Source organism: Fusarium phalaenopsidis, assembly GCF_050370095.1.
Source record: "Fusarium phalaenopsidis strain FUZ10S chromosome Unknown contig_32286, whole genome shotgun sequence".
In the NCBI taxonomy this organism is placed as follows: Eukaryota; Fungi; Ascomycota; class Sordariomycetes; order Hypocreales; family Nectriaceae; genus Fusarium; species Fusarium phalaenopsidis.
This window is the reverse complement of record NW_028145413.1, coordinates 1,974,619-1,989,268: the sequence shown is the minus strand read 5'-3', so window position 1 is coordinate 1,989,268 and position 14,650 is coordinate 1,974,619. Positions and strand designations below refer to the sequence as shown.

At 54.3% G+C, this 14,650-nt stretch overlaps 6 protein-coding genes and 3 non-coding genes across 9 annotated transcripts; 5 read left to right on the top strand and 4 right to left on the bottom strand.

The window, feature by feature from the left end:
- Positions 1-21: 21 nt before the first annotated feature.
- Positions 22-1,794, top strand: LRP88_02946 (Pex19 protein family-domain-containing protein; the record flags this gene model as incomplete). Its single annotated transcript, XM_083239577.1, has 4 exons — positions 22-775; positions 833-1,032; positions 1,085-1,639; positions 1,696-1,794. 4 exons carry the CDS (start codon positions 22-24, stop codon positions 1,792-1,794), a joined length of 1,608 nt encoding a protein of 535 aa, XP_083104707.1.
- Positions 1,795-1,972: 178 nt separating this feature from the next.
- LRP88_02945 (uncharacterized protein) lies at positions 1,973-2,684 on the bottom strand (the record flags this gene model as incomplete). The annotated part of the gene is made up of 2 exons (XM_083239576.1): positions 1,973-2,317; positions 2,367-2,684. 2 exons carry the CDS (start codon positions 2,682-2,684, stop codon positions 1,973-1,975), a joined length of 663 nt encoding a protein of 220 aa, XP_083104706.1.
- Positions 2,685-3,201: 517 nt separating this feature from the next.
- Positions 3,202-5,100, top strand: LRP88_02944 (ABC1 family-domain-containing protein; the record flags this gene model as incomplete). Its single annotated transcript, XM_083239575.1, has 3 exons — positions 3,202-3,503; positions 3,571-3,721; positions 3,778-5,100. The coding sequence occupies 3 exons, from the start codon at positions 3,202-3,204 to the stop codon at positions 5,098-5,100; spliced, it is 1,776 nt and encodes a 591-aa protein (XP_083104705.1).
- Positions 5,101-5,529: 429 nt separating this feature from the next.
- On the top strand, positions 5,530-6,519 carry LRP88_02943 (uncharacterized protein; the record flags this gene model as incomplete). Its single annotated transcript, XM_083239574.1, has 1 exon — positions 5,530-6,519. One exon carries the CDS (start codon positions 5,530-5,532, stop codon positions 6,517-6,519), a length of 990 nt encoding a protein of 329 aa, XP_083104704.1.
- Positions 6,520-6,755: 236 nt separating this feature from the next.
- On the bottom strand, positions 6,756-6,829 carry LRP88_02942. The gene has a single exon. It is a non-coding gene; the product is annotated as a tRNA-Val (tRNA).
- A 200-nt stretch (positions 6,830-7,029) lies between these two features.
- LRP88_02941 lies at positions 7,030-7,103 on the top strand. The gene has a single exon. It is a non-coding gene; the product is annotated as a tRNA-Val (tRNA).
- Positions 7,104-7,256: 153 nt separating this feature from the next.
- Positions 7,257-7,330, top strand: LRP88_02940. Its single transcript has one exon. It is a non-coding gene; the product is annotated as a tRNA-Val (tRNA).
- A 622-nt stretch (positions 7,331-7,952) lies between these two features.
- LRP88_02939 (MRC1-like domain-containing protein) lies at positions 7,953-11,868 on the bottom strand (the record flags this gene model as incomplete). The annotated part of the gene is made up of 2 exons (XM_083239573.1): positions 7,953-8,943; positions 8,993-11,868. The coding sequence occupies 2 exons, from the start codon at positions 11,866-11,868 to the stop codon at positions 7,953-7,955; spliced, it is 3,867 nt and encodes a 1,288-aa protein (XP_083104703.1).
- A 592-nt stretch (positions 11,869-12,460) lies between these two features.
- LRP88_02938 (inositol-3-phosphate synthase INO1) lies at positions 12,461-14,134 on the bottom strand (the record flags this gene model as incomplete). The annotated part of the gene is made up of 2 exons (XM_083239572.1): positions 12,461-12,770; positions 12,819-14,134. The coding sequence occupies 2 exons, from the start codon at positions 14,132-14,134 to the stop codon at positions 12,461-12,463; spliced, it is 1,626 nt and encodes a 541-aa protein (XP_083104702.1).
- Between the last annotated feature and the right edge of the window lie 516 nt (positions 14,135-14,650).

The window sequence follows — 14,650 nt, the reverse complement described above, 5'->3', positions numbered from 1 at the left end:
AAAGAGGAGCCGGTGACCATCATGGACGCAACCAAGGACACAGAAACTGCCAAGCAGGAGGAGGTCAAGCAAGAGCTCAAGGAGGCTGTCAAGGAGGAAGTGAGAGATGAGGTGAAAGAAGAGGAGAAGGCCGATATCAAGGTCGAGACTGTCGCTCCCCCAGCCGCTGCCTCTTCATCTGATACTCCAGTGCCCGACGCTCCGGTTGTCGATCCTCCGGTCCCTACTCCCTCGAGCATCACTCCTGTGCCAGCGGCAGAGTCATACACAGCTCCTCCTTCAGAGACTAAGCCCTCGGAGGCCGCCGTAGCTGTCACTGCTGCCGCGGCGGTGACGGCTGCAGTTGCGACAGAGGCCGTAGTAGAGAAGTCTGCCACCGAGAAGGTTACCACTGAAGAGACCGCCGCTCCTCTTGAACCACCAGTTGAAACAGAAAAAGATGTTGAGCAGCCTACCGAAAAGCCTGTCGAGAAGGCCGTCGAAGAGCCTACCGAGGAGCCTGCTGAGAAGCCTGCTGAGCAACCTACCGAAAAGCCTATCGGAGAACCCGCTGAGAAGGTTCCCGAGCAGTCTGTCGATAAGCCCGTTGAGCAGGCCGCCGATAAACCTATCGAGCAGGCGGTTGAGAAGCCTGTTGAGAAGGTTGTCGAGCAGCCCGTTGAGAAACCTATCGAGACGCCTGCCGAGAAGGTCGCTGCTCCTCCTGCACCATCGGCTGTCGAGGAGTTTGAGGATGTCCCAGACCCCGATGAGGACGACCTGGATGACCTAGATGGTGTGTTCATCTTGATGAGATCCAAAATCACCTTGCTTTCTTACTGACTCCCTCTAGATATGCTGGATGACTTCTCTGCCGTCAAGGTAGAGTCGAAAAAGCCAGCCGCACCTGCTGGTCCCAGTTCAATCCAGGCTGCCAAGGAGCCCGCTTCTTCTAGCAAGCAGCCAGAAGCTGATGATGCCTTCTCAGAAGAGGAGTTTGCCAAGCAGCTTCAGGCTGGAATGGCAGACTTGCTGGGCGAGCTCGAAAAATCCGTAAGATGCTCTTATACTACATGTCTTGTGGACAGGTACTAAAAATGACTAGCCGGATATGCAGGCACAGTTTGAAGACATCTTCAAGCATATCGCCGCCGCAGAAGGGGCTGGTGACGCCCCTCCTCCTCCCGCGGCGGCGTCTGCCTCGGCTGGACCTGCGCCTAGTGCACCGGCAGAGGATGCTTCCTTTCAGGAGACGATCCGACGGACCATGGAGCGTATGCAGGCATCAGGTGACCAGGCCACAGCCGCAGCCGCCGAGGGCCCTGCCGATGATTTCATGTCTGAGATGCTGAAGCAGTTGTCATCCGGCGACCTCGGCGCCCTCGGCGGTGATGGCAGCGAGGAGGAGTTCTCCAAGATGCTTATGGGCATGATGGAGCAGCTCACCAACAAGGAGATTCTGTACGAGCCCATGAAGGAGCTTGACGACAAGTTCCCTGAGTGGCTCGCCAAGAACCGCAACTCGACACCAAAGGAGGATCTGAAGCGCTATGAGGAGCAGCAGTCCGTCGTGCGCGAGATTGTGACCAAGTTTGAGGAGAAGACGTACTCGGACTCGAATGCGGCGGATCGCGAGTTTATCGTGGACAGGATGCAAAAGGTATGTGTATTCTCTTGTCTCTTCTTTGTGACTCTGGTCACTGACTGCCTGCTCAGATGCAAGCAGCGGGATCGCCTCCCTCTGACCTGGTTGGAGACATGGCATCCGCGCAGGAAGCTCTCAACCCCTCGGATGAAGCATGTAATCCTCAGTAGATACCAAACCTGGACATTCCCTCCAAGTCATCTATATACCCTTTCCCGAACAGTAGCTGTACACGCACAATGCTATGTCACTGGTATCGCCCAAACGCCTTGCCAAGGTAGTCCGTATAGCCCCAACTCCAAAATGAAAAGCAATTACAACCCTCATAAAACAGGCCAAGATTCTCGTTCACTGCATCTCAGTATCCCCAGATTCATCTATCCGGTATAGTGACCTAGAGTTGGCGCTCTGTTGTGACTGTTCTTGAGCAATGAGCTCAGCAAAGATGTCGTCATAGTCTTCGTCAGACAGTGCTGGCGAGGGTGGCCGTTGCGACGATGTTGATGTCTGATCTTGGTAGGATGCAAGCATGGCCTCGAGCTGGTCGTCCTCATCCATCATCATGTCATCGTCTTCTGGGATTTGGGTTTCTTCTTGCTGGAATGCCATAGCATCTTCGATGTCTGCGTCGGTAAACTCGGGAGCGTCACGGGCAAGTTGTCCCCGGTCTGCGAGGAAGTTTGTCTTTAGGAACTGCAAAATGTTAGCAAGTGTCGCGTGTATCACGTCATAAGGATCATACCTGTCCCTCGATGTCCCGTCTCTGCCAGGCCTTGTCCTCACTCTTCTGGCGCACATTGTTCAGAAACAGGCGTCGCCTGCCTTCTTGCACCTCCTCCCGCTTTCGCACAACGGGGTTCGGCCGCGTGGGACGTGATGCAAACTTGAACTTGATTGGCTGAATGGGTGATGACTGGATCTGTCGCTGGGGGTGCGAGTTTCTGTCAATGGGCGACAGTGGCGATGACGCGCGAATGGGGGAGGAAGTGAGCGGCGAGGGGACGCTGGGGCGATGGTCCCAGGAGCCGGAGAAGATGGGAGTAGGAGCAAAAGACAGCATGTTGTCGGCTGTTTGGTTCTGGTTTCTCTGTTGCATAGAATTCAAGAATCCGATGTGTTGAGGGAAGTAGAAGCGGATGGATGATGGAGAGGGGGATGGGTCGTGTAAAGAGGCGTCCAGCTCCTGAAGTGAAGTACTCAACGCGCTCGACGCGAATCGCGACGTCACGTGACGGAGCGCGAACCCTGGAGGCGTGTTAATTAGAGTGGGGCTCCCCTCCGACCATCGCATCCCATCGGACTCCGTAATGTACAATGTACCCACCCGAGTCGCACCCGGCCCCAGCCGAATTGGCCGCCCCTCGACTGGCTGGGCAGACGGAGGTTCATCGGTGAATCGGCACACCGAGCAAAAAACTTGGCTTGGGGGTGGTGACCTCGACGACATGACCTGAGGCAAATTGTTTACTATCTCTGCTGTTTCTTTCTGGCTGGCAATTTCATGTTGGCTGTCGACTTAGAATGAGGACCCTCGCCCTGCCGCTACCTTGTCCTCCTTGCTCAGTGCCAGTGCTCCCATGAAGGCCTTTTCAGTCTCGGCCCTTGCGACCCGTGTCGCCGCTCGACCATGGACCTGCTCGACCTGTCGGAGCCAATTGGTCCGCAGTAAGGCCTTCCAGGACGTCAGAGCAAAGGGTTTCGCATCGGGGAGGTCCTCACGAGGCGCCAATGGCCGGAGAACAGGCCCCAACCGCGCTGTTCTGTATGCCTCGGCTGGCGCTGCGACTGTGGGCGCGAGCACCCTCGCCTTTACCGACGATATCAAGAGCGGCTACGAGGCAGCGGAGCGGACGGGCAGAGTCGCAGTTGCGCTCGCCGTGTGTATCAATGAGTAAACGATTATCTGACTCTCCGGCAAAAGGCTTGAGGCTAATTGGGTTTTTCAGTTACCGAACCACGTTGAATGCTAGAGAGACGACCGTAGACGAGCAAGAGCAAGATAACCTGCTAAACGCCTGCCATAAACGATGCGCCGAACGAACTCTTGTTGTACTAGAAAAGAATGGCGGCATCTTTATCAAACTCGGCCAGCACTTGGTACGAACGACTTGACGATTCTCAATAAAAGCCGCGCTAATCACCACCATGTACAGAGCGCCATGAACTATCTCCTACCCCCCGAGTGGACCACCACATTCATACCCCTACAGGATAAATGCCCCGTGTCGTCATTTGAGCTGGTTGAGGAAATGTTTCGCAAGGATACGGGAGAGGAACTCTGGGACTACTTCTCCGAATTCGCTTCCGAGCCTATTGGGGCTGCCTCTCTCGCCCAGGTACATCTCGCAACGATAAAGGACTCGGGTCGAAAGGTGGCCGTCAAGGTCCAGCATCCGGAGCTGGAGGCCTGGGCTCCCCTGGATCTCGCTCTCACTAGATACACCTTCTCAACCCTGAAGCGATTCTTCCCCGAGTACGATCTCGAATGGCTATCTTCCGAGATGGACGTTTCTCTCCCCAAGGAGCTGGACTTTCAAGAGGAGGCCAACAATGCCCGGCGGATGAAGGAGCACTTTGCAAAGATCCCCCATTTGCCGCTGGTTATCCCAGAGGTGATATGGGCCAAGAAGCGGATCCTGGTCATGGCCTGCGAGTCTGGACGACGTCTCGACGACCTGGAGTTTCTGGACAGCAACGGCATTGATCGCGACGAGGTGTCGGCTACACTGGCCCGCATCTTCAACGAGATGATCTTTGGCAATGGCGCGCCCCTGCATTGCGATCCTCACGGTGGCAACATTGCCATCCGTAAGAACACTTCCCGTCGGTCTCTCGGACGGGGTCCCAACTTTGATGTGATCCTGTACGACCACGGTCTCTACCGTGACATTGATCTTCCGCTGCGGAGGTCATATGCCAAGATGTGGCTCGCAGTCATTGATGGAGACATGGACCGCATGAAGAAGTACGCCCACGAGGTGGCCGGCATTGAGGACAAGGACTTCCCCCTCTTTGCGTCCGCCATCACTGGCCGTGACTACAGCATCGTCAGCAAGTCTGGCTCAATTCTTCAGACTCGCACAGCGGATGAGGAAAAGACCATGACCGGTGCTCTTCAGGAGGGTCTCATCGTGGATCTCGTCCAACTTCTCAGCCGGGTCCCACGCATCATCCTTTTAATCCTCAAGACCAACGACCTCACCCGCAGCCTGGACGAGAATCTCCAGACGAGACAGGGGCCTATCCGTTCCTTCATGATCCTCGCTCGGTACTGCACCCGCACCGTCTTCCACGAGCAACTTGATGAGATCCACCGAACCGGCTCCTTCCTCTGGCCACTCAACGCCATACGGGTGTTCGCCGCCTGGGTGGGCTTCATGCGTGTAGAGGTCAAGCTGGAGGCGTTTGAGCTGTGGTTGTTTGCCAAGAGGATGCTAGGCCTGCGGAGCGTCGAGTTTTCGGGGGCGGCGCTGTAAAAAGAGAAATACAAGAAAGACTTAGACGATATATCAGTCATAGAACTGCACATATAATTAGCTGTTTCAAGCAATAGAGACGAGCTCTTAGATGATGGCATTTGCTAGTCTTAGTTGCGGTGTTTGTCCCGGGTGTGCTTGTCAACTCTAGACGTGTAGAAAAGGACTTGGGAACAAGAAGGATTAACGGCCACAACCAAATAGACATAGGTAGAGAGGCGTCTCACAGTGTTACAGAGTTCCATTGATACAACCGAGATGGAGAGTGTGTCGTTCAGCTCCAGGCATCACCCGCGCTAATAAAGCCAAGTCTGACCGTGAATTATTGCGGTGTAATTACATGCCATATATAACAGCGGCTTCACCCCTGCAGAACAGACGGTAACTTGGTCATTTTCCCTCCAGATAACTGCAATTGACAAGCACAAGATGGTTCTCCTTTCTCTACCTCAGGAGCTGTTGCTCAAAGTCGTCAAGGAGCTCCATCTCGCAGATGTTGAGACCTTGGCTCAGACCTTCAACAGACGCATCCACGCCACGTGCATGCCCTTCCTAGCCAAGCGCATAGCCGCTCGGAAGCACTCCAACCGCATGAAGGAGTGCTTCGGTACTCATGAGGCTCGCGGCCACCTCTACAAGCTCAGCGGGGACGTAGCAGAACAGCTGGGCTTTGACGGCGTCGAGGAGATATCGATCCCCGAAGGGCCTACCAGCGTGGAATACCTGGACCTCAATGGGGACCTGTCCTGGATGGAGCCCCTCGACCCGCACACAGCGCAGAGCATGGAGCCATATCACCAGGGCCCTGCTGCTGAGGACCCCAAGCTCATCGACAAGCTCATCGCCGACGCCGAGAAGCTTGGCCTAGAGTTGCCGCCTGGGTTTGTCACCTTTATGCGCAGCGAAGAGTTGCAGTACCGGATCCCCTCTGCGCAGGCCGCATACTTCACCCTCGCGGAGGATGGTTTCCGCAAGTGTCCCGACAAGCTTGACAACGGTCTGGGAGGCTACATCATCCGGTTCTTTGTCGACCAGCAGTGGTGCTGGGTCTGGAACCTGTACATATATCCCGGTGGCAGCGCCGTGCTGGGCAGCCCTGGGGATCTCAACTGCGATCCCAAAGAGGCGGCCGACCAGCTCCTGGAGGAGGGCAGGGCGACGCAGGAGGAGATTGACAAGGCTCTGGAGATGGGGTTTCCTCTCACCTATGCGATGGAGAACGATCTCGTCTTGCATAGCCTCGGCTTTGAAGAGTTCCTAGCAACGACATACTATGAGGAGTTGATATTTTTCGTCATGCATGAGGAAACAAAGGTTTCGAAGGGTCTGAGAGATTATATTGATCACAACTACAGGAAGAAGGGGGGGCAAACCAAAGAGGAGGAGGTCCATCAGGAGCAAGTTGAGACAACCAGCTAGAGTCCAAGTTCCTATGCTCATCTCACAAATGGCGCTGTAGCGTCTTCCTAACTTGATCTGTACACCAGTTCCCCTCGGTTAATTAAACTAATAATCCGAGCAGCTTCGGTAGGATCATCTTTCTAGCCAGGCAAAAAGGTATACTAGGAATCCATTGATGGAAGGAAGTACCATCACGAACAACCCTAGGGTAGCAGTATCTTCAAGAGGATAGGACCGCCAAACGGCAAAAAATGTGGTTCCGCCCGGGATCGAACCGGGGACCTTCTCGGTGTTAACGAGATGCCATAACCAACTAGACCACGGAACCGTGTCTTGTTGTTGAATAGCGAGTTGGAATTGGAGGCTATTCACCAGAGGGGAAGGGAGCCGTTATCGCGAGACCCACTTCGCAACGGGGCATCAAAACTAGTCGATCCACAACCCTCCTCTCGCCCTCTGTTTTCTCCCTCTCTCACCCACCACGCCGGCACATGTTCTGCATGTGCTTCTTGCCTTCCATCAAGCAGAGGTTCCGTGGTCTAGTTGGTTATGGCATCTCGTTAACACCGAGAAGGTCCCCGGTTCGATCCCGGGCGGAACCACTCTTTTTGCTCTCCTCCACAACTATCACCAAAACTCTCTCAACTTCCCACAACTCACCCACAACCCCACGCTTCTCTTTTTTTCACCTCCTCCACTCCAAATCGACGGGCTCTTGAGCAGCATACGCATCCCTTGACGTCATCAAGCAAACGGGTTCCGTGGTCTAGTTGGTTATGGCATCTCGTTAACACCGAGAAGGTCCCCGGTTCGATCCCGGGCGGAACCATCCTTTTTGCCCTCCTGACCCATAACTCACACGTAAACATCTTGTAGACTTTCGGGTGCTTCCTCTTGCTTGTCGAGAGGTGGTTGGAGGACTGGTGGCTTTGTGGTGGTTGAGTCTTTTTTGGAACTTGGGACTAAAACACCAACCCGGTTTGTGGGTCTGACGATTTCTCGGAACTCACAACCAACCTCACCAAGTCTTTGACAACTCCATTTCAAAGCGAATAACTCATGACTGGGCGTGAAGTGTGCTAGAGGATGGGATTTTTCAAATAGGGACTACTTATATACGAATGTACTTGTTGGTAGTATATTCTTTGGCTCGGCACTGTGCTGTCAACATCTGTTGGAACATGCTGCTCAGAGGCGTTAGGTACACTCAATGTCATATGCTATCAAGCATATAATACAGTCGTCACAAGTTGAATCATGCATATCAGTTTGAATACCAGTTTGTTACATCAACAAATCTCTTCGTTATCAGGTACAATGCCATGTCATGATGCCTCATGCGCTGTACAACCCCAACTCCGTGCCAGGATATCTACATAGGTTAGTCTCTAAACAGTCATTCCCTTGCCCTTGTGCTTGATACACCAAACTCCGTTTCATCCAATGCCATGCTACTCAAAAGTTCCCCTGCCCAGTAGACCGCCCACAACGCCAATTCTCCTCTCGGCACCCTTGACCTTTCTCTCCTCTCTCCTCCGCTCACTCTCCTCCAGCTTCGCCCTTCTCTCATTGTCACGCGCGAAGGCGTGCACGCCGCTTTTCTTGGTGGCACCCTTCTTGATCTTGGCTTCTTCTCCAAACCCACTTGTTGGTGTAGAAGTTCCAGAGCTTGTTGTGGAAGTTGACCCTGAGACAAGCGAGTTGGTTGTCGCACGGCGAAGTAGGGCAGGCACCTTGAATGAAGATGTCGAGGACGACCCAAATGCCATACGCCCAGTGCTGACCGACGAGGAGTTGTTGCGCTTGAGACTAATCCTGTCAACGACGGCAATGCGGCCGCGGCGGGGATTGGGTCCATCATTCTCCTTCTCACTGTGACCATGAGGAGCAGCTTCTTCTTCACCCTCACTGTCCGACCCAACCTCGGTTGCGGGAATGACTGACCCGTGGGGCTCCTCTAGAAGGTTGGAAAGAGTCTCGCGAACCTCACCAATGTTGGAAGGCTTCTTGCCATCCTTGGTTCTTCGCATATTAGCAGGAGGTCGGTTGTCCGCAGAGCCAAGTGTCTTTCGTGGCTGACTATCAGGAACAGTGTTGGATGTGTTGCTGTCTTCCTCCTGAGACTGGGACTGCTGCGATGACTCATTTGGTTCCTCTGGTGCGTCCAAAAAGTCCATCTCATCGTCACTGCCCCGATCTTCAATGGTTCGCAGGAACGCTTGGTTACCAGGGTTCTCGGCAATCTTCTTCACACGCTCATCGGCAAACAGGGCCTTCTGCATCTTTGCAAACTGACGACGCTTCATGCGCCTGCGGGCCTCGCCATCATCGTCCGAATCATCAAGATCATAGCCCGCACCACGCTTGCGGCGAAGCATGCCAGTCGTGATGTCCTTGAAAAGCTTTTCAACTTGCTTCTCATCCTCTGCACGCTCACGATCACTATGAAATGTTAGAATATGCTTCAACAGTAGGGTCAGATTACACTTACGCATAGAAAGCGGCAAGCTTGGCCTCGTCGACATCGTTTCCAGCAGCATCGTCGATAATCTCCTTGAGCGAGGCGACAGATTCGTTGTCACTGTCCTCACCGTCCGCACCACCGAGGCCGGCGTACTCATCCTCAGACTCCTCGGCCTGCTCCTCAACCATTTCCTTGGCCTTGCTCTTCTTATGGTTGAACGCCTCTTTGGCCTTGCGCTTCTTTTCCTTCTCCGCGCCCTCCTTGAGCTTGCTGAAGGCGGTGTTGGTTTTCTCAGCAGCTGTGGGCTCCGGTGTTTCTTCGATGCGAAGAGGAGTCTCCATTCTGCGACGAAGACGCCCGCGGCGAACCAGAGGTGAGTCTGGGCCAGCTTCCTCAGTATCAGCCATCACAGTATCGACAGTTGAGACAGGGACTTCGATGAATCTGTCCTTCATGGGAGTGTGGTCCTGAAGACCACCGTCCTGGGACAGCTCAATCATCTCAGAAAGCTGTGTGCTCTCCTCTCGCAGCAAGCTATCAAGGCCACGCATCTGAGATTGAGAAAAGTTGAGTTTAATGCCCTGGGTTGTCTTTTGAGTATCGTCCTTTTGGCTATCCATGATCATGTCTTCCATCGGCTCGTCCATGGTGGCTGAGAAGTTGGAATCCGGGAAGTGGTCGAAGTCGGGCATCATGGATTGGGTCGGGCCGTTGGCAGAGTCCATCTGACTATCGTCCATGGTGCCAGCAAAGATCTGGGTCAGACCAAGACCAGCAGGTCCCTGAACGGGTAGGCCTGGGATAAAGGTCTTCTTGGCTGATCGGAGCACTGATGTAGGGGCGGCAGGGGACTGCGTGTTGGGAACAGTTGGTGACGTATGCACAGCGGCCTTGACGGCCTTCGGTGTCGACTTAACGATGTCTTCGTCCTCGTCATCAGAGATAATGGCGATGGGTTTCCGCGTTCGTCGCTTGTGCAGGACTGGTAGGTCGTCTGCATCTCCATGAACGTCCTGGCTGACAAGAGGAGTCGAATCCTCAGCATCATCGATAGATGCTTCCGACTCTGCGTCCTCTGCCTCAGCCTCAAGCAGAGGGTTGCTGTCTGCCTCTTCATCAGACTCTTCGTCCTCCTCTTCAGATCCAGACAACTCAACAGCTGACGCCTCTGCATCGGCTTCATTGCCAGACGCCTGGTATTCCTCGTCGTCGCTATCATCCCAAGCGAGAGGGTCAACCTCACCATTCTCCTTCTTTTCCTTCTTTGCAGCAGCTCGCTCTTCCTGCATAATCTTCTGTGCCTCCTCTCGTGCCTTGGCAACAATGTCATCGACCTCCTGCATCTGACGCTCGCGCTCCTCTGCCGTCTGGATAACGACACCCTGGGCCTTGAGCATCTCGATTCTCCGCTCACGCTCCACCTTGGCTTGCTGACGGGCCTTCTGCTGAAGGTAGGACTGAAGTTCGCCTGCAGTCATGCCATGATCGTCTCGTCGCCTTGTCTCCTTGCCAGGGGACTTGAGTTGAGCAAGAGCTTTCAAGGTATGGATAGAGTTGTGCTCTTGGGCCTTCTTGGAGGGAACATTGTCGAAAACGGCTCTGACCCGGTCCTGAACGGTTGTGGTGATCTCAAGTTCATCATCCGAGTCCAACATGGTGACGTTGACTCTGGCAGGAGGAAGCTTGACGCGAACCTGGCGACGGGGCTTTTTGGCGGGTTGCTGGCGATCAGGGATATCGATGGCTTTCCCTTTGCCCTTGTCCAACTTGACCTTGGCTGAGTCTGCCAGGCGTGGCAATTCCATGTCCTCGTCGACCGCCTCGGTCACGGCCTCAGCGGCCTGTTTGGCCGCCGGCGGCGAGCTTGGAGGTGTTTCAGCATCCTGCATCTCGACGTCGCTGTGAGGTGTGGCGCCCCTGCTCGAGCTAACAATCTTGGGTTCTGGCTCGCCAGCAGGGCGGTAGTTGAAGCGCTCGAACAGGCTGTTCTTGGTGATCTTCTTCCGCGTCTTGGCCTCATGTGTGAGCTGCATGTTTCTCGCCATCCTCTGAGTTTCCCGGTTCATCTCCTCGATGGCCTTCTTGCTTGCCTTCCTAATCTTGGGTCGGTCGGTTTGCGTCAGCCGGCGGCCACCCTCATCATCAGTGATGCCGGAGTCGTTGTCGTCAGAAGCCATTTGCTCGAGCTCCTGCGCAAGCTCCTCTTGCCGGGCAAGTCGCTCGGCCTTCCGTGCTTCCTCGGCAGCCTCTTCGGCGCGCCTCTCTCGCGCCTTGCGCTCGGCGAGTGCCATGAGGCGTTCCTTAGGGGGCAAGTAGCCTTCAGAGTCGGAGTCGGCGTGGGCTGCTTTGGAGGGCGAGGGACGAACGGGTGATGATACGAAAAGGGCTGGGCTGGGCTCTCTGGACGCTCGAGTTGTGCCATTGGCGGCTGGTGATTGGGGTGCTCGGCGGAATAGTCTCCGGGGAGCAACGGGGAGGTCGTCCTCTTCCGACTGTGCGTCGGGCATGTCGATATTTTGCTCTTTCTGTGCCTCCTTCTCGAGCTCAAACATCTTCCTCACGCGGTCTCGGGCTGTTGTTTCCTTGTTGTTGGTTGTGGCCTCTGCTACCTGTGGTGCCTTGGTTACGGCCTGCATCCTCGACGCAAGCCTGCCGCGAGGTCTAATCTCTTCCTCGGACTCATCATCAGATGCATCCTCATTTTGTGTAGATAATTGTGTGAGGTCAATGTCTCGTTTCCGTTGTGGCGACTTGGTCTTTGTGGTTTCTTGAGAAGGGGAGGTTTCGTCGTCGCTGCTCCCGGCTTCGAGGAGGGCTTTGAGTTGAGCTCGCGGTGATAGTTGCGGTTGCTCTGGTGACCCGACTGACGACGCAGGGGACGAAGATCGAGGTGTGGTAGCCATGGTAAATGGCTGTGATATTTAATTAAAAATCGTATGAAAGAGAAAGCATGTGAATATAAACAAATGTATCGCTTAATCGGTCAAGTTTTGGAGGGGTGAGTGATGTTGATGAATTGATGGATGAGAGAGTGTGGATGCGGATGGTGGGTGTGGAGGAATTGGGAGGTGGCTCTCGAAAGGTGTCAGTGCGTGGTGGGGAGCTTTACGCGACGCGTGGTCTAAGAGGCGTTGGCGATACGCGACGCATCACAACCGCGTAAAGCACGTCGCGAGCCACCAAAGCCACATAAAAATCCCTGTCACGATGGTTGCTCTGTGCACGCATTCGTCGATTGCCGCGGTTCAGAGCATTTAACACTTTTAGCAAGGCACGGGCCTAACTTAGACATGGGTATCAAGCGTTGTCATGGCATCAAGGGACTTGGCATGAGAAGAATGGACATATTCAATTTAGGAACCTATGAATATGTACTTGATACTTGTCTCTCCTCCTTTTTTTTGGTTCTTTCATGTTGTCTCTTTCAGTAATGACTGTCCTAATTCCTCCTCTTTCATTCTATCTAAAAGATTGCACTAATTAAGCATGCAATGCTTAGAAGAGCTTGTGCTCAAGGGTCATGTCAGACTCGGGCTCAAGACCGACACAGGCGCGGAAGATGTTGGTCAAAGCCGCACGCTGCTTGGCAAGAGCGTTGACAACCGGGGTGCCGGGAGGAGTCAGAGGAGCCTTGAGCATGTAGCTGAGCACACTCAGGACGCTGTGGAAGCTCTTGTACTCAGTGGTGGCAGCTCCGTCAGTAGACGCAGCCTTCCACTGGATACGAGACATCATCTCAGCGATGATGACCAGGTCAATGATCAGGGGAGAAGCAAGGAGAGAGTCCTCGCAGATGTTGAACATCCTATTTCCTGTTAGCCAAGTTCACATCATAGCACAGTTATCAACTTACGAAATGGTCTGGTGGCCACCCATGAAAATCTCAGCGTAGTACTCATCGAGAGCACGCTTGTTGTCGGCAACCGCGGGCATGTACTTGATCACAACACAGTGGTCGGGATGCTCACCCTTCTTGTACAGCACGTGGTTAGCCTCGACCATGTCGTCAACGACATTGGACTTGGAAATCTCCTTGGAGCGGAACTGCTTCTGGGAGCTCAGGTTCTTGCCGTCATTGTTGCCAAGATGGTTGTAGCTGGCAATAGAGGTCAACTTGATACCGGCGTTGATGAGGAAGTCAACAAGAGCCGACTTCATCTTGGTCTGGCCAGACTTGAAGTCATCACCACCAATGAAGGCGTTGTGCTTCTCGGCAAGCTCAATGGCACCAGGAACAAAGGTGTTCTGGGGAGAACCGTTGATGAAGGGGGCGCCCTCAAGGATACAGGCGACAGCAAAGACGGTCGAGGGAGCAACCTCCTCATGACCCTGCTCAATGGCCTTGAGAAGGTTGTCGGCCGTGTCGTTGACACCCTGGATGAGGTCGGCATATCGCTCAGTGTTGGCAGTCCACATGACAATGACCTTGTCAAGGCCGTTCTTGGCCTTGAAGTCACGAATGTCCTTGCGGAGCTGCTCAACGTGAGCCAGGGAAGCCTTGGTACCCTCGAGGACGTTGTCGGCGCGATCCTCCTGGTTGGCAGCAATGAAGTCAGGGTAGTAGATGGAGGGAAGAGGAACCATCTCAGCCATCTCCTTCTTGACCTGGGCCTTGAGGGTAGGCTCAAGGACCTGAGCGCGGTCCATGGCCTGAGCCAGGTTCAGCTTGCTAATGTCCCAACCGCCAATGACGAGGTCGTTGGGGTGGACCATGGGCAAGATGTTGTGGAAGGGGATGTTGACTTCCTGGTGGGTCTTGGCATCGGTGCCGAGCTTGAGGGTCGAGCCCATGACAACGGAACCATAGTAGTTGGACTCGCGAGGACCCTCCTTGGTCTCCCAGGAGAGCTGCCGGCGGTTGGCGAGGATGCCGGCGGTGACGGTGGTACCGTTGTTGCCGCCCCAACCGACCAGCATCATGCCGACCTTGGGAATCTTGCGGTCGACCTTGAAGTCGTAGAGGGTCTCGTTGGGAGTAGCAACATACTTGCCATTGGCGTCAACGTCGACTTTGGTGGTGCGGTAGGTGTACTTGGAGCGAATCTCCGCATCAGTGTAGGTGACATTGGGGGAGTTGACGGTGAAGAGGTCCTGGTGGGCCGAAGAGCCTCGGCCGTTGGTGTAAGCCCCGTTCGAGGAGCCCGTGCCGACTTCCGCGTGAGGAGCCATGGTGAGCGAGTGGCTTTGACGTGGAAGTTTGCGATTTGCGTAGATTGGACGGGTTCAGATTTTGATTTCGACCTTTACTGTTCAAAGGTCGAGTCCGCTGAGCCTCCGGAATCGGCTGAGCAGCGGGCTCCTGCGAACGGGTGGTGAGTCCTAGAAGGGGGTCAGCATTGTGAATTCCAGTTGTGTTTTTGACCATCATGAGGAGTGTCCTCTGAGATATCGAGTCTTGACATACGAGTTAAGGAGATTGGAAAACGTCTTGACGACTGTAGTGACCAAGGTTCGGTGCCTTGGTCCTCTTGTAAGAGTTTGTTTAGTTTTGGCGGGGTGGTTGTCGCGGGGTAGCGGGGTAGACAGCAGTCGAAGTGATATGGGGTTTTAAAGGGTTAAAGGGGATGAAGGTGTTTTGTTAAGAAGCTTGATGTGTCTGAGGGTTTTTACGGTTGTTGTTGGTAAAGCAGAAGAGTAGAATCAGAAAATCCACGGGATGGGGAGGGTTCAAATACGGCACATGAG